General features: G+C 48.5%; 7 protein-coding genes and 1 pseudogene across 8 annotated transcripts; 3 read left to right on the top strand and 5 right to left on the bottom strand.

The window, feature by feature from the left end:
- Window positions 1-12: 12 nt before the first annotated feature.
- On the bottom strand, window positions 13-2,169 carry GGS25DRAFT_82921 (uncharacterized protein). The gene is made up of 9 exons (XM_049266054.1): window positions 1,951-2,169; window positions 1,548-1,903; window positions 1,423-1,448; window positions 1,304-1,340; window positions 1,155-1,225; window positions 1,077-1,099; window positions 851-1,007; window positions 690-793; window positions 13-627 (listed from the first exon to the last, which is right to left on the bottom strand). The coding sequence occupies exons 2-9, from the start codon at window positions 1,693-1,695 to the stop codon at window positions 78-80; spliced, it is 1,116 nt and encodes a 371-aa protein (XP_049112260.1). The 5' UTR covers window positions 1,696-1,903; window positions 1,951-2,169; the 3' UTR covers window positions 13-77.
- Window positions 2,170-3,110: 941 nt separating this feature from the next.
- GGS25DRAFT_516157 (uncharacterized protein) lies at window positions 3,111-5,196 on the top strand (the record flags this gene model as incomplete). Its single annotated transcript, XM_049263167.1, has 3 exons — window positions 3,111-3,311; window positions 3,522-3,592; window positions 3,738-5,196. 3 exons carry the CDS (start codon window positions 3,111-3,113, stop codon window positions 5,194-5,196), a joined length of 1,731 nt encoding a protein of 576 aa, XP_049112261.1.
- A 290-nt stretch (window positions 5,197-5,486) lies between these two features.
- On the bottom strand, window positions 5,487-6,696 carry GGS25DRAFT_510365 (putative GNAT family acetyltransferase). The gene is made up of 2 exons (XM_049262647.1): window positions 6,372-6,696; window positions 5,487-6,200 (listed from the first exon to the last, which is right to left on the bottom strand). Exons 1-2 carry the CDS (start codon window positions 6,396-6,398, stop codon window positions 5,577-5,579), a joined length of 651 nt encoding a protein of 216 aa, XP_049112262.1. The 5' UTR covers window positions 6,399-6,696; the 3' UTR covers window positions 5,487-5,576.
- Window positions 6,697-6,735: 39 nt separating this feature from the next.
- On the top strand, window positions 6,736-6,828 carry GGS25DRAFT_t115 (annotated as a pseudogene). Its single transcript has one exon. The product of its transcript is annotated as a tRNA-OTHER (tRNA).
- Window positions 6,829-6,907: 79 nt separating this feature from the next.
- GGS25DRAFT_528234 (uncharacterized protein) lies at window positions 6,908-8,554 on the bottom strand (the record flags this gene model as incomplete). The annotated part of the gene is made up of 4 exons (XM_049265167.1): window positions 6,908-6,946; window positions 7,022-7,646; window positions 7,707-8,292; window positions 8,377-8,554. The coding sequence occupies 4 exons, from the start codon at window positions 8,552-8,554 to the stop codon at window positions 6,908-6,910; spliced, it is 1,428 nt and encodes a 475-aa protein (XP_049112263.1).
- A 280-nt stretch (window positions 8,555-8,834) lies between these two features.
- GGS25DRAFT_83059 (uncharacterized protein) lies at window positions 8,835-10,206 on the bottom strand. Its single transcript, XM_049266056.1, has 3 exons — window positions 9,860-10,206; window positions 9,390-9,762; window positions 8,835-9,300 (listed from the first exon to the last, which is right to left on the bottom strand). The coding sequence occupies exons 1-3, from the start codon at window positions 10,073-10,075 to the stop codon at window positions 9,032-9,034; spliced, it is 858 nt and encodes a 285-aa protein (XP_049112264.1). The 5' UTR covers window positions 10,076-10,206; the 3' UTR covers window positions 8,835-9,031.
- A 1,143-nt stretch (window positions 10,207-11,349) lies between these two features.
- Window positions 11,350-13,210, top strand: GGS25DRAFT_526238 (uncharacterized protein; the record flags this gene model as incomplete). Its single annotated transcript, XM_049264942.1, has 5 exons — window positions 11,350-12,000; window positions 12,076-12,805; window positions 12,875-12,976; window positions 13,033-13,091; window positions 13,160-13,210. The coding sequence occupies 5 exons, from the start codon at window positions 11,350-11,352 to the stop codon at window positions 13,208-13,210; spliced, it is 1,593 nt and encodes a 530-aa protein (XP_049112265.1).
- Window positions 13,211-13,463: 253 nt separating this feature from the next.
- Window positions 13,464-15,839, bottom strand: GGS25DRAFT_83033 (uncharacterized protein). Its single transcript, XM_049266055.1, has 2 exons — window positions 15,607-15,839; window positions 13,464-15,475 (listed from the first exon to the last, which is right to left on the bottom strand). Exon 2 carries the CDS (start codon window positions 15,467-15,469, stop codon window positions 13,694-13,696), a length of 1,776 nt encoding a protein of 591 aa, XP_049112266.1. The 5' UTR covers window positions 15,470-15,475; window positions 15,607-15,839; the 3' UTR covers window positions 13,464-13,693.
- Window positions 15,840-16,055: the final 216 nt, after the last annotated feature.

The raw sequence follows: 16,055 nt of genomic DNA on the forward strand, positions 1-16,055 counted from the left end.
CCCCCCTATTTCCCCCTTTCCCCTTTCCCCTTTCCCCTTTCCCAGTGTCCGAACCCCACCGCACCATCCATTAGGTATCATACCCCTACCGGGGTAACTGGTTTCTGTGACCCCTCAAACCGTTCCTCTTCTATCCTATCATCACTCATTTGCGTATCGCCTTCGCGAATCTTATGATGTTTCGCCACTACCGCCGCATCCATATGCGTAACACCCGCGTCCGTAGTAAGCATGCGCTCCATGCTCCCTCCATGCGTAACCCCGATTATATCCTCCTCGTGGCCGCCCCTCAGCGCGCGCGACCCGGTCCCCCACGTGCGCAGGGCGTACGGCGGCTCGGGCTGCTTGGACCCGGACCCCGTTCCCGAGCGGCTCTTCTCGGAGAAGTACTTGACGAGCGGGGCGAGGGGCGGGATGCAGGTGATGATGATGCCGATGTTGGCCTCCATGATGGACCACATGATGGAGTGCGCCGAGTCGAGGTAGTTGGTCAGGTTCGTGATCGTCTGGATCCGGATGATCTGGATGATGGTCACGAAGATGCCCAGCGCGAATAGGACTAGGAGCGCGACTTTGCGCCGCAGCGGGATCTTCGATTTTACTAGAACCGGGAAGGGTAGCGCGAATCTGTTGGTAGGTTAACACCGTAGGCCCTTTTCTTCGTTCACAGGCAAACGGCAGAGACTTACACTGTGAGATCAAAAATGATCGTTAGCGAGGAGAAGCTGAGGTAGAAGGGAACAGCCTTGGCGCAGTGGCCCCACGTGATGCTGCTATCCCATGATTTCTCAACCTGTTATTAGATATTAGATACGGTCTCCTTTTGTATGTGTTGTGACTGGCACTTTACCGGCGTGCAGGTGAATATGAATACGAAGAGAAATGCTATATGCGCCATGGTGCAGAGAACCGCAATGATAACTGCAGCTTTATAATATCTCCCCTGGAAGAAGCGTAGGTACGATAGCAGTAAGCTCATTTTGAATCCCCATATTCCGACGACGTAGCTGGTGAAAGTTGAGTGGATTAGATCACAAGTCTTTCCCGGGGGGCATTATTATTATTGTTTCACTCACAACGGAGCCCCGATATATTGAACCTATGATGTGTGTAAATAAGTAATTCTATTGAATTGTAGATGGCGGTAGTATTACCAGTCCAAAATTATATACGTTCTCATCCGGCATGTCGTCGAGACTTATGAGACCTAGACCATATTTGGTCTCTAATAGAGTTGTCAGTTAACTCATACTATGCACCTAAAATATTGAAAATAGAGAGGCAAAATGGTATAGGCACTTACGGACTACTGTGCACATCGAGTAAACACATGTTCCCAACTTTTGCAGGTCATTCGAATAGTTAGCGTTATGCAGATTAAAGGTTGTAAGGTTAATGATGGGATAAATAGGATGTAGGTACCCAAGCTATCATTATCATCCAATCATCTGTGTGAAAGGGTTATTATATAAGAATCTCACAATAAGGGGGCCATGAGTGGAGTTGAAGAGTTGAGTGAAGTTGAAATCGTGTAACTCGTGACTTACCGTTACCAAACGCCCTTACTATCCATACTCTCACATATGTCCTTAGAGATACTAAGAAAAACGAAACCGCAGTAAAGGCTATTGCAATCGCGGTAATTCCGGGCCCTCCCGTTGGTGTGCCCTCTGGGGTACCATAAGTCCAACTCATATCGTCGGACGCAATCCGATATGAGGAAACGGGAAGAAAGTGTGGAAGCTTTCCAACGGTCCGGCACTTTTAACGTAGAGGGTCCGGCCGTTTGATATATCGGGATATGTGCGCCATATATGGATGTGGATGATGGGAAGGGGAGGGAAAGGGAAAGGGAAGGAGGCTGGTGGGTTACACTCCTAAGATGACTACAGGGTGTGATATTCTTACTTAAGTAAGTAACCTGCCCTAGATAGGTAGTTGACTACTTACATATCCATGTTTTTACTCTACTCCAATGCCTTATATCGCTTCCACGCTGCATCCACACGTATTACTAGGTGGAGTAAAAAATGTAGTTATTATTCTTTCACCGGTAGATTGTTGTGTTGAGAGCCCATCTCACATCCACGACTTGATGAGTAGTTCCCGCCGTGATCTATGAGAAGTAGTTATATATGGGAAAGGGAAAAAGATCAAAAGGGCTTTAGGCTCTCATACACCAATCGCACATATTCCTGCAGGTAAGACGTGTAATTCTGCGGAACGATCTGCCTTTGCTAGTGTGTCTGTGGGGTCGGCATAAACAATAGTGAGCATGTGAACTTCATGCGACGGCCCTCCAAGCTCAATCGAGCATGGCCGCTAATGCCTAGGCAATGAGTAGATACCCTGAAACATAATACGATATACAGCTTTAACTGACCAGAATTCTTTCACGTGGGATTCGTGGATAAAATCCCTCTATACTTCCGTTCACAATCAAGCTTTGACGGGATCAGATCAGGATTATAATTATTACTTAGTCGGAACCGAGGCCCATAACAGTGAATAATTCCCTGTATGTCTCCCTGTATGTCAGTAGGATCGTGTACCTTGCTGAAAGAGCTGTGTTTTCCAAGCGTAGCATAGCGTTACAATGGGCTTCTTTTGGGTTGCAATTTACCATCCCAAGGTATCGATACTAGATAATTTTACCAAGACGTGTCCGGTACGCCGAATACGTCTTGGCTCCAACAAGGCAAGGATCTTCATCCATTCGGGCGCTAGCTATGTGCGTTACGAACCGCTTCCCATTCTAACGGATCGCGGTCCTTTTAAGAACCCAGGGATCCGAGAAAGGTTACATTTCCCGCAGTTTACAGATGACTAAAAAGGGCGCAATTGAGCTTCTCTTGCGACAATGGGGGTGAGGGGAGGGGGGGTGCATGGCGAAATCCTAACGGTTAGATCCTCGCATCAGCCGGCATCAACCAGCGTCAACACATGTTTTCATGCTTTTTCTAGACCAATCCCGTCGGCTTCGACAGCACCATAAAGTAAATGCCATGATCTAGTTCTTCAATATTCCTTTGCAGGAGGTCATACGTCTGAGATCATACAGGCCGTATATTAGGAAAAAGGGGTCAAGCAGCAAGCATTTTATTGTCACCATGCTGTCAATTCTTTTTCCCTTATTAGAGTTAATCTCGCTTGGAGCGCTTGCCACTGCTGCTGATGTCGGATTACGTGCAGCGCCCGCCAAGTGCAAATACCTGCCTGGCGATGCCAATTGGCCCTCGCAGGATGAATGGGCGACACTCAATAATACTATCAACGGTCGTTTAGTTGCTACCGTTCCCTTAGGATCACCAGTGAGTATAGTCGTCCAGAGAGTCATTCATTCACCCTCCTTCTCCTTTCTTTCTAGCTGTGTCGGCGATCACCTTTCACCAGCCTTTCCATATTGAGCTAGGTGGTTTGGGATTTTCCTGATCTGCTTCCCTAGATATTCATGCCTCAGTGTGGCAGAGTTTTTACGGGAAAGGGGAAAAGAAATTATTATTGACTTGTCGTTTGCGCAGTGTCACGACCCGAATTATGATGAGGAGCTCTGTGCTTCCTTACAGGACCAATGGCTCTACCCTCCTGTCCAGTAAGTGAATTTCTCGCCTAACCCTCCCTCCCTAGCTACCCAACCCCGTGGCGCACAGGCCGAACTCGTATGTACGATGACATTGAATGAAAAAAAAATGAGATGAGATGAAATGAAATGAAATTAGCTAATCGCGGAACACCAGCCTCGAGTCATCCTCCTCCATCATGGCGCCTCTATTCGCCAATGAGAGCTGTGATCCATTCCAGCCACGGGACAAGCCATGCACTCTTGGCAACTATGTCAACTATGCCGTGAACGCCACTGGGCCTGATGATATTATCGCCGGTCTCAAGTTTGCCGGGGACAAGAACATCCGCTTTGTCATCCGCAATACCGGCCACGACTATCTTGGCCGATCCACGGGCAAAGGAGCGCTTTCCGTCTGGACTCACTACCTCAAGGGTACGGAGATCCTGGATTGGAATGACCCTTATTACCAGGGTAAAGCCTTGAAACTGGGTGCGGGAATCGAAGGCTACGAGGCGCTGGCTGCAGCACACGAGGCCGGGCTTGTCGTGGTGACCGGCGAATGCCCCTCGGTCGGGCTGGCGGGAGGTTACACCCAAGGTGGAGGACACTCTGCACTCAGCACCACTTTCGGCCTGGCTGCTGACAACACGCTGTCCTTCGAAGTTGTCACTCCCACTGGCCAGCTCGTCACTGCATCGCGAACTGAGAACCAAGACCTCTACTGGGCTCTAAGCGGCGGCGGTGGAGGGAATTACGGCGTGGTAATCTCCATGACCGTCCAGGCGCACCCAGATGCCACGATCGGCGGCGCAAGCTTTACTATCACCAATTCGAGCGATAATCCGGAGCAGATATACGCCGTGATCGATGCCTTCCACGCTGCTCTGCCCGCGATCGTCGACTCCGGCGTCATGGTCATCTACTTCTTCACCAACACCTTCCTCCAGATCCCGGCCCTCACCGCATACAACAAGACGCAGGCAGACGTCGAGAAAATCCTGCAACCCTTTTCCGACTCCCTCGCGGCGCTAGGAGTTTCGTTTGCGCCCACGTTGACCGAGTACTCGAGCTATGCCGACCACTACAACCACTACTGGGGCCCCCCTCCGGCCGGCAACATCCAAGTCGGCGTGCAAGTCTTCGGCGGCCGCCTGATCCCCCGCTCCACCCTCCCGAACTACTCCTCCACGGCGCGCAAGCTCGCCGACCTCGGCACGATCTTCATCGGCGTCGGCCTCAACGTGTCCAGCTTCGGGGCCAACAACGCCAACGCCGTGCTGCCTCAGTGGCGCGACTCGATCGTGTCCGCATCGCTAACGCTAACGTGGGACCCGCTGGCCCCGTTCGCGGACGGCGTGGCGGCGCAGGCCAAGATCACGAACGAGATCCAGCCCGTCGCCGACGCGGCGGCCCCCGACGCCGGCGCCTACATCAACGAGGCGGACTTCCAGCAGAAGGATTGGCAGACCACGTTCTTCGGCGTCAATTATCCGGAGCTGCTGAGGATCAAGCAGAAGTACGACCCGGCGCACTTGCTGTACGCGACGGTGGCGGTGGGCAGCGAGGCGTACGCGGTTGGTGATGATGGGAGGATGTGCAGTGCGCTGAAGCAGGATGTTAGGGAGATATGAGGGCGTTTGTAAAAAGGAAAAGGGGGTTTTTTTTAAAATTTTATTAGATGTACTATTAGAAAAATGTATCTTCGTAAGAGGACATACTGACCTTGGTATACTTCGATGTATTATAGTTACCTAAATTGCTGTATTGGTTGGGCATCTAAAAAAAAATCTTACCTTGGAAGTGTGCTTGGTAGTTACTCCATCATGGTGTCATCCCCTATTGTGGAGCTGCGCTGTGCTTCAATCCAGCTACACCACATACCCAGCGGTAACCTATCACATCAACGACATTATATGGACAGTTCAAGTATAAATTCATTTCCGACACAATTTGCTATATATTTAGGTAGTAATGCCATATACGATGTCCCCAGTCCATCGACGGTGCCTGCCTAGAAATCCCCGTCTAATAAACAGTTATTATTTAGGTCACCCAAGATGTAGCTAAAGCGGCTATCCGTCTCGAGCCAGTCCCGAAACTCGTTTTTCAGCACCCCATACAATACGTTATCGTGCCATTGACCATTGAACCAAATGGAGCTGCGTTGTCTGCCTTCCTCCGCGAACCCCAGACCCTCGAACAGCTTCGTGGCAGGCGTGTTGAAAGAAGGAATGCTAACTTGGATGCGGTGCATCCCCGCCATCTGGAAGGCGTACCATGTTGCCCATGTGGTGGCCTCGGCCCCGTAGCCCAGGCCGCGATATTTGTTGCCAATGTAGATGTGGACTTCGGTGCATCGATGATGTGCGAGTTCCGGCGGGATGGCCTTGAGAGACACGATGCCGATGTTTTTGCATTCGTCATTGTCGATGACAGCACGGAGGAGGCACTTATCGACGACACATTTTTCAGATGTGGTGTGCACATCCACGAGCCTAGGCTGTAGAAGTTTGGGGCTCGATCCGGACAATGATGCTACATCTTGATGCATTTCTTCTATCAGGTATTTGTAGTCGCCATCGTCCGTTGCGTTGTAGTAGTCAAGCCGGGCTGATTTGAAATGGTAGAATGGTGCCTTGGAAGTCATTGTTAGAATGGAGAAAATGATGATGAAGCATGAATTAGGGAAGTTTGTTGAGATCAACGTAGACTTGGAAGTACCTAGACAAGATATATGTAAGTACGCATTTGAGCTGCTTTTGCTTTCCATGCTTGCAAACGATCCCGCGGATGACTACATACCTACCACACAAGTCATAAATTTCTTTTTCATATCCTCCAATCAATATTGAAGGCATTCGTTTGTTATATCCACTCTGTATATACAAAATCTCTCTAGTACCGGCCAAAATAGGATCAAAGTGTATTCTACATATGAAATGCTGATTCTGCACAGGAGTATTCCAAGAATATAGGGGTTAATTCTCGAACACGCTAGGTAACGAGTACATAGTACCTAGCATCGCATCATACACACATGAGTACATAAGTGAAACTAACAATACGTTTTGGTCATCCAATGAGCTTTCATAAGAGATGCAGCAAATTTCTTAGGCACTTTGGCGGAGTGGGTAGAACCAAAACCATTAATAAGTCAAGTCATGCAGCTAACCTGTTTAGGTGGTTAACGCGATGCCCTGCTATAACGCGCAGAGATAGTCCAGGCATTCCCTTCGGGGGCGTGTGTTCGAATCACACAGGTGTCGATTTTTTTTGTTCTTTTTTTCTTTTTCCGTTTTTATAGGTAGGTACCTAGGTGGGCATGAAAAAGGGGGTGGTTGATTATTGTGGGACCTCGCTGGCGCTGGCTGACGTAGGAGCCTATTTAAATTCGAATAGGTACTAACTCTCGTCAGAATATAATAGTGAACAGAGATAGAATAGCTCACAACTGACCTTATTCTTCTTAACAGGCACGAACGAAATCTCAGATGTATCTTCGTAGCTTGTAGGGTCATCTCCTAGGAGCTCCAGGTCTTCCTTATCCAGCAATTCCATACTCATCTTCACTTGCTTGAAGTCTTTCCCATCGCGTGCCTGTATCTCGAACGGCTTGCCCGGCTGGATGATAACCTGTGGGATATTTACCTCGCAGCGTGCGTCAAAATGCTTTGTGGGGGTCACTTTGTTCTTGCTAGGATCCCATCTAGCCCACGTGGGACTGGTGTTCTTAGCAGTTGGACCGCTCCTTTTAGCGTCCGCTGATTTTAGAATAAAACCGTAGTAGGCATCTTTTTCTTTGCAGCCAGGTACCATCGCTACTGGGAAGATATCGAATAGCGAGTCTATCTGGCCTGGCTTGCCCACACGAACTCGACCTTCGTCCTCGTTTCTGTTCAACGAGGATGTAGGTGGTAGGTTAGGTGGTAGGTATAGATGCATAGAGTAGGTCTTAGAACCGCGATAATGGAGCGATTTCCCATACCAGCCAACACCAACCCAATCAAAGATGGTACGCCATACTTTGAGGTTTAACCGTGTACCTTGGTTTCCTTCGCCGTCTTTCGCTGCTCCATAGTTACTTAAGGATAAAACGGTTAGCTTAAAGCCAGCCATAACCCATTAAAAATGGTTAACTTACTGGATTGCCACTACCGTTTCCTTTCCACGATAGCCTACCCATACCGGTCCACCACTCATGCCCTGCACGGTTTGTGCGTTGTATTGTAGCTGAGAGTCCCCGGCCCTAACGCACCTCCCTTCTGACCGTTTCGGCAGCTCCTGTGGCGGCGAGTCTTCCGGTCTATAGCCACTCACGTTTACCGCCTTATCGTGCATCACGTCTTTATCGTCATCGCCCGGGGACTTCACGTCTAGTCCTCGGGGAGGTACAAGACCAAGCATTATGTGGAAGCCGAATCCGCGTATACGTTTTAATCTGTCCCGTTTCAAGAGGATGGCTCCGTAATCATATATGGCGTTATCCTCGTTGGGTTCGTCGAAATATCTAGTGCAGACTCTGAGCATGTCTGGTGTCACCTCAATATCCTCCCCCTCCTTTTCCTCCTCTTCCTCTGTGTTTTTCTTTTCTTTGTAGCGGTCGTGGATGATTTTGATGTTGGAACAGTAATGCTGCGGCCCGTCGACGAGGTTATGCGCCGCCGTGAGAACGACATCGTTGGTGGCGTTGGGAACGTTGACATAAAATCCGTTGCCGTGCTTTACATCTAATGAGCGAATCCGCCAAATATTACAGTCAGCCTTTGTCTCTCTTGAGAAGCCAAGAGCAGAGACTTGGTCTAGGTACTCACTCCCTTGTTTCTCAAACGTTAACTTCACGATCCAATTCTCCCACCGATGCACATCTGCTGTCAAATCTATCCCAAAGTCGTCGGTCCTTTGTGGCCTGTCATATTTCTGGCTCATATGCCAGTATCTTCTGGGAAGCTCACCCAGGGGGTTTCCAGAGTCTTGCACCCCGTTACCCATGGCTGGATAGATAGAGAACAGGCCTCTCTAAATGATCACATATCCATGCGTAGCCCTTGGGGTTGTAAGAGAAGAGGAGCTATGGATCTTTAAAGTGATTTATATTCGTGAAAATATGGATATTATACTACTACATTCTCTTACTGACGTGTCTCCCTTCGACAGCAGTGCGATTGGCGCTGCATGCAAGACGGCCTAGGAGACAACTTGCATAATTGATTTCATATTCTCACGCCTGTGCAGTGTGGGAATCGGTCCTATCACTAGGAAGCATGCACGCTCAAGATTTCATTCATTGGAAGCCACTAGGTAGGTACCAATCTTCTTTAACTCTCAACCTCTAAAAGCTCAACCCCCTTTCCGATGATGTGGGGCTAGAGACCTATGTAACCTAGGTAGGTACCTAATGGAATCAGTCTCGTAAAAGTCAAATGCTCTTACGAATGAATACACACAGTCCCTCCACCATGTTATAGATCAGTAATAGATTACGATCTTTCTCTTCTTCACCACCACCTTTCTAGCCCCTTTCCATTTGACCTTCCACCCTGCCTGGGCCCTGTCCGAAGGTATCAACTTCCCATCGCTATCAACCTTGCCCAAGCATATCTTCTCCTTGACCCCGTCGACGCACCACAAGGAGCCACCGGTGAGGAAGTAACTCTGAAAAGAGCCCGTCTCGGAGTCTTTGGCCACGACAAATTTCTCGATAGCGGTATCGAACTTGGTGTTCTCGATCACATCGGCTAATACGGCAAAAAGAAAATAGTTTCAGGTTAGCCCGTACGCTTGACAACGTAAACACATGCTGATGAAAACAAGATAGGGCTCTCACCTGTCCAGTTGCCTGTCTTGGGGTCGTGGACCAGATAGCTGACCCCGCTGTCTATCTCGACATAGAAAAGGTGCAACTTGTCGTCAATGACCTCAAGACACTGTGGTGTCCCGGGTACGGGGTCGCCCTCAAGGGGGCCAAAGGCGTTCCATGTTTTGCTACTCGCGCTCATGATACCGGCAAGGCGTCCGGTTTGGTCTTGGTATGAGACCACGATGTCGCCTTCGGGGCCGAGGATCGCACTGAGCTTGCTCTCCGAGCTCGTGGTGATGTTCCATTTGCTGCCGAGTGGTGTCTCTTCCCACTCTTCGATGTCTTCGTTGTATGAATAGCATTGAATGGCATTGTCCTGGTCGATAAACACAACAAGACGCTGTCGATGAGGATGAAACCTCGAGTCAGTATACACAGGTAGGTGGTACCTATGACCCATTATCAACATCTACTACTCATGGGAAGTTTGTACGTACAAGCCCTGGCTCAACACCAAGCAAATATGATGCCGAGGTGTCGTCCCTCACGTCGGAGGCAATTACATTCTCGCTCTGGAGGTTATCGCCAACCCAGTGCTTCTCGACAAGGTCGCCGTCTCTCACCGTTAGGAGGTAAATGCCATCGTCTCCGTCACCCGGGGGCTTTACTGAGCCGACGGCAGCAAGCGATCGAGCAAGATCCTGAACACTCATGATTAGATTAGGTACCTAGGTAAGTATAGAAAATAGGTAGGGTGTGATAACGGCCACGTAGATATGCTATGAGTTGGAATCTACCCGGGTTTCATCAGTCTCCTATCTATCTACATATTCCGCCAATTTAATAGCCCCTGAGATATTGGAGTTGAGGACATTGCAACATCTTGCCTACCCAGTGCACCTCCTATACCTACCTACTATGCCCTTACAACCCAATACCACATCATAGCTCTGCGACAAGAGTCATTATGTTGTAATGTCGAGGCTCCGTGTGGGGTTCCAGCTATTCACACGCCACATTGGGGTGATTAGTGAGGCGATCTCCACCCTCGACGATCCGATTTGGGCAGAATATTCAGCTTCGAGAAAGCTGAAAGGTGGATGTTGTATGCAGCTCCAACTCCCTGTCGCATACATTCTCCGCAATAGGAAGCTCGTTAAGCCTCTTGGGCACGGATTTCTATATCTATCGCATAGAAGGAAATCTTGGGCATTCACCGTCCGTGTACCAAAGGAGCGCCGATCTTGGGACTATAGTCGGTCACGCCCATACCCAGCCTATCACATCGGAGGCGCAAATGTTAGTACCGACTACGTGGACATCGTTAGGTACCGCGACTGTCCTTTTTTGCGACGTGCGTCACCCCGAGCAAATCGCGTCCACTCCAGGATTTTTTTTTTTCAAATACCGAAGGGAAAAAAAGGAAAAGGGAAAACGATAATTATTCTTACGCGATGGTGATGACGGTCGCGTTTGTCGGTTATCGGGCTCCATGCGACATTCAGCGCCAAGATACCCAAAGCCCCGAGAATATCACGGCCACGTCTGTAACCAATGATGACAATTGAATATGGAAATTCCTTTTTGTGCAGTATTCTGCTACACATCTCTCACCAAGATCGTCGTCCAGCCTTGTGGTATAGGTTGCATCATCACCGTCTCACCTCGACAGCGCGCGCAACCAAGATGGTATGGTAAGCGAGCCTTATGATTTTGCATCAGACTCCTTGGGCACGATAGCGAGCCTTCTTCCTGTCCATTCTTAGACAGTACAGATTTCATGTGGTAATGGTTTTGGTCGGGGAGAAAAGAAAAGCGCAAGGAGAAATTTTCTGTTATCCTGCTGATTTGTCGTGCGGCTCAAAATATGACGTGAATATTTATAGGGGGCGCCGTGGAGGACTCTAGATAGCTGTGTAGACCAAACCAGACCATCAATTAGCTTTCCAGCCCACTTTTTAGCAATTCCAACAGGATCTACTTCACAATGTCTTTCTTCAGCGATATCAAGACTGGCGCTCTAACAAGCGCATCTCTAGATGAGTATCTTGTAACTCATAATATCGACGACCCAAGCATGGACAATGACAATGGCACCTTTGGCCTGACACCTCTTGCCCTAGCTGTGCGCAACGGACATGCCGAAGCAGTCCGGCTTCTTCTCGACAAAGGCGCCAAGGTAGATGCACTCTCGTCCGGGTACCGTACTCCTTTATGGATCGTGACTTCTCGCGGCAAAGGCGATAATCGAGCCGAAATAGTGGATCTCCTATTGAGGCGTGGAGCGAATTCAAAATATTCGAACCCTGACCTCCAATGTGGATCAACACCACTCGAGAATGAGCTAAAGCAGCGAAAAGACCCCGAGGTGATTCAACTCCTAGTCAAGAGCGACGGCAAGACGGACGCGGCCGAGAAATTGGCTAGCAAGCTGGACCAACAAGAGATTGACGAGGCCATGGACCCAGCCGGACAGATGGGCAAGCTTGGCGGGACCTTCGTTAATATCATCATAACAGTTATCATGTTCATTCTTGCTTGGGCGAACACCGCTCTCGCGGGGATTGCCAACCAAGTCTTCGAGAGGTTTCAGATAAGCGGCAGAAAGAATGCTCGGCTGGCTCAACAGGTCTTTGCAGTGCGTTGTCCGAGCCCCTAACCCCTATTTCCCACCCATCAAAACCTAATTGCTGGCCACTAATTGCGACAATAGGGACGGCCAGAACCAAAGACCAAGGAAGAGTTCCAGGAGAGTATCAATAGCTTCGTGGAAAAGAACAAGCTAGGCAAGTTCTTCAGGGATGATAGTAGCAAGTCGCTGTTCGATAAAATCACCACCAAAGCCTTCGATCTGCAAAACAGTGACGGCTCCATCCTGGGTCAACCCGAAAATGCCGAAAGTCTAGTCAAGTTTGCGCTTTACCAGCCTGTCATTTATTGTGGTAACCTCTCCAAGCTTTGTGTGCGCAAGCGCTTTCAGGTAGAGCTAACGTGGCGTGCAGATGATAGTGGCTCGATGCACCCGAAGAAGAATCGCCAGGGAGAGGACCGCATGGCAGACCAGCAGGAGCTAGTGAATCGCATTTCCTCTATTTGTACCACCATAGTACCTGATGATCTCGGTGTTCACCTGCGGTTCATCAACAGTGAGCCAGCTAATGCCGATGACCTCGGGATGTCGGATATCAAGAATATCCTGGCGCAAGTACAACCATCAGGATACACGGAAATTGGGATTCATCTCCGCGAGCGTATCCTGGAACCATTCTTGTATAGTCAATACAACGACACTGTGAAAGCGATGAAGAGACCCTTATTTATCTCCATCATCACCGACGGAATTCCATCCGGGCCAAATGGAACGCTAGAGAGAGAAGACACGCTCAGAAACGAGATAAAGGACTGCCAAGAGTACTTGAGGGAGAATGGCCTCCCACTGCGATGTAATCGAATTATACCCAACCCAACCCTTTTATTCGTTTTACGAGGAGTCATGCTGACCAGCCCCATAGCCGTGGTCTTCCAGATCAGCCAGATAGGTAGCGACCCAAAGTCCAAAAGCTTCTTGCAGAACCTCAAAAATCAAAACCTTGAGAATGTGTACATCACCGCAAGTGAGTTGTGCGAGTTCCCGGCAAACTCTAGAGTCAACAGCTAACATAATCCCTAGAATCACTGGACTCGAAGTTCCGCGAGCTCAGAGACAACGAGAAAGATCTCGAAGCCTGGGTAAGTAGTTGTCTTATATACCTCGATATTATCCAATAGACTGACCATCGTCATTGTGTGGTTGTTAGCTCTTCGAAACTCTTCTGGAGCCTATCCTAGACACAAAGTCAGACTCCTAGGTACCCAGTAGAGATTGAATCTCCGACTTGGCTTCCGTTGAAAAATACCTGAATTGCACGAAATTAGTCGCAGCACCTAAGATTAGGAGGGAGTGCACAAAGGTGGTAGTATGTGTTGAAGGATTTATTTTACCTGTTGGGTTATCCATATAGAAAATTGTGGTGGCGATATGGGATTGGTGTCCGGTTTCTTTTGTTGAGGTTCTCCTTTCCACATGTGAAAATCTCGATATCTATAGCTTCAAGTGTATTCTCTCGTTTAATAATTCTAGATCTGTCACGGCCGACTCCCGTCACTGAGAAGTAAGGAGATTGTGACGCTATATCCTTCGTTGTAGTCCATGAAGTGCTCACTACTAGGTAGGCTTTTAGGTAGGTACCTTACGTAGATACGTACGGTGCGATTAATTTTAGACCGTGGTTCGAATGTAATGACACCTCCAGGGCTATCTACCTAGGTACCAACGTACTCTGTATGTAATCTTAGTAAATGAAAGTGCGCCATAGGCTTCGTCCACCTTGAATCATCTTTTCGGGTAAATCGTCCTCGAAACCCCATACAGAATAGAGGGTTTCATTTATCAAAATCAAAAAGTCGTCATCTCCTACCACTTTTAGAGATCTATGTTGAAAGTCATTGCTGATTGCAGCCATCTTAGTATGCTGATATGGATCAAATGCAAAGTCTGCATTGTGGAATTCCAACTCAAGACCTAGTGCACCCGGATCTTCTCTCTTTCGTCGTGAAAGGCCATTATGCCTACTAGTTACTGTCGAATAAAAAGGGGTAGGGTTCGTCTTGTCGTATGAGCGTAGTAGGTTACAAGAGGGTAGAGATAAGAGGGAGCCTTGCAAAGTAAACCTATGAGTGGTGACCAGTCGGCTATTCCATATTTTACAGGTGCTCTCCTGATGTTTGAGTCCAGTATGATGATAGTAAGAGATTGAAAGGGATTTGGTATAGATGTTAAAGCATACAGCTATAAGACAAGGACGACGATGAATCGCGAGACTGTGAAACCCATCGCAGGGGAGTGAAGTTGATTCGGAGGGTATAGTGGGATCCCATGGAGGTACATGTGTGATTTGAGTCAGACAATAACCGCCGTAGGAATCAACCTTCTCCCATCGCAAGTTTATGAAGCCACTAACTATCTCGCGAAGGATGGGCCATTTGTTTCTATCCAAGGATAAGCAATAAGTTTCAGCCAGTTGGCCATGGCGAATTTCATACACCCGCACCTCTTGCGAAGCCGGGCCCCTACTTAATGTGATGACAAACACTATATTATCATCCGTGGGGTGAAGGATGAAGTCCACTAGAGTTCCATTATTCACTAGCTTTGAGCCGGCGTTGGAATAAGAAAAGTCCGTGGAAAAGAAATCATATACGTCGGCGGTTTCGAGTGGGCCTTTCTCATAGCAACCGCTCGTGTCAATAAGCTGGGGTTCGTGTCCAAAGCTCCACTGGAAAAGTTCCGCATTTTTAGAGATGATGAGGACCGTTTCCCCTTCAGCTACACAACGAACAATATTTCCTGGAACCTCGGTAGAGCAAAGCCTATCCAGCTCGAGATGCCAGGCGTGTAGTATTCTTTTATGCCCTAAGAGGAGGAGCTTATCACTCATTGACGTCTTGAAACCTCGTAATTCTCCATCAGGGCGAGGGAACATATATCCCCGTCGTCTTCTCGTACGTATATCATCCACGATAGCAAAGTACGGGAGGAAATTATCAGGCCACCATGCTATTCGGCCATTGTTGTATAACATGAAACGAGAGTTTTCATTGCCAGGACGATTGTATGAAGGATTCAAGAGGGCATGTGGATGGACGCCTCCTTCCAGTACAGGAACGTGTTTGCTCGAGGTGAAGAAATGCTCGGGGTCTAGCCGGATTTCATGGTGTAGGGCAAAAGTGAAACGGCCGCTTTGTCTTGCCTGGATTTTGTGTAAAACGCGTCGGAATGCATCACCTGTGTCTTCACTATCAGTAGCAGATCTACGGATGTGATGTTCCAAGCCTGGGAACAACCGATGGGCGAGTCTTGGCCATATCTCATCGCTTAGCCAGGCGTTGCGCCAGCTGCGGCACGTATTGATGGCGGCCTCTATATCATCTGATTCGAGATAGTCGAGTATGGATAATTGCAGTTCAATGGGAAGGCGACCGACGATGTCAAGTGTGACACTTTCCGGACCTGAAGGCAACGTAGGTACATTTGCCGGACGACGAAGTATTGCCAAAAATGATTTCATGATGGTCTAAATTGTATAACTTGTAAGTTCCAAGGTTACAATACTTATTCCCTGCGATCTCATCGAAAACGATCTACACCCCACACCAAAGAGGAGGAGGGAGTGGGCACAGCGGGCACGGCGGGTAGCTAACCTACCTAAGCTTAGTTGATACCGAGACCATCAATTGATCCATGGAATCAGAATCATGGATCCAACTAAAATCCCTAACCTAATAGGATATATTTAGGTTACCTAGGTAGGTATCTAGTGTAGGTAGGAGGTTGGAACTTGGAAGTAAGGATAATGAGGTAGAGGTACACCCAGGCAGGTAGTTACCTCTTAGTAAATTTCAAGGTTCACAACGACAACAACGATGATCTGGGACAGATGATTATTGATAGTTACGCGTTACCCCGAAAATTAGCCTCAAGATAATCTTACAAGGGGGTTACTAGGGCTACTACTAGGGCTACTGGGGCTAAGGCTTTCGGTGTGGTCTGTGCTAGCCCTGGAGGTGCTAGGTAGGTCCCTACATTCAGCCATTGAAACTTCATTCCTACTGCTAGTTATCCCGTTCCTTTTCTTTCCTTTCCTTTCCTCTTTC

The sequence above is a fragment of the Hypoxylon fragiforme genome (genome assembly GCF_022984875.1).
Source record: "Hypoxylon fragiforme strain CBS 206.31 chromosome Unknown GGS25scaffold_10, whole genome shotgun sequence".
In the NCBI taxonomy this organism is placed as follows: domain Eukaryota; kingdom Fungi; phylum Ascomycota; class Sordariomycetes; order Xylariales; family Hypoxylaceae; genus Hypoxylon; species Hypoxylon fragiforme.

Excerpts from the sequence above, each read along its gene's own strand:
- GGS25DRAFT_82921 (XM_049266054.1), bottom strand. The coding sequence starts at position 1,695 with ATGAGTTGGACTTATGGTACCCCAGAGGGCACACCAACGGGAGGGCCC. Across the intron at positions 1,341-1,422 it reads GGATGATAATGATAGCTTGG|TTGGGAACATGTGTTTACTC; the intron begins GTACCTACATCC and ends GACCTGCAAAAG. Across the intron at positions 628-689 it reads ATCATTTTTGATCTCACAGT|ATTCGCGCTACCCTTCCCGG; the intron begins GTAAGTCTCTGC and ends ACCTACCAACAG.
- GGS25DRAFT_510365 (XM_049262647.1), bottom strand. The coding sequence starts at position 6,398 with ATGAAAAAGAAATTTATGACTTGTGTG. Across the intron at positions 6,201-6,371 it reads AGAAATTTATGACTTGTGTG|GCACCATTCTACCATTTCAA; the intron begins GTAGGTATGTAG and ends ATGACTTCCAAG.
- GGS25DRAFT_83059 (XM_049266056.1), bottom strand. The coding sequence starts at position 10,075 with ATGAGTGTTCAGGATCTTGCTCGATCGCTTGCTGCCGTCGGCTCAGTA. Across the intron at positions 9,763-9,859 it reads TTGGTGTTGAGCCAGGGCTT|CGTCTTGTTGTGTTTATCGA; the intron begins GTACGTACAAAC and ends CCTCATCGACAG. Across the intron at positions 9,301-9,389 it reads CAAGACAGGCAACTGGACAG|CCGATGTGATCGAGAACACC; the intron begins GTGAGAGCCCTA and ends TTGCCGTATTAG.
- GGS25DRAFT_83033 (XM_049266055.1), bottom strand. The coding sequence starts at position 15,469 with ATGAAATCATTTTTGGCAATACTTCGTCGTCCGGCAAATGTACCTACG.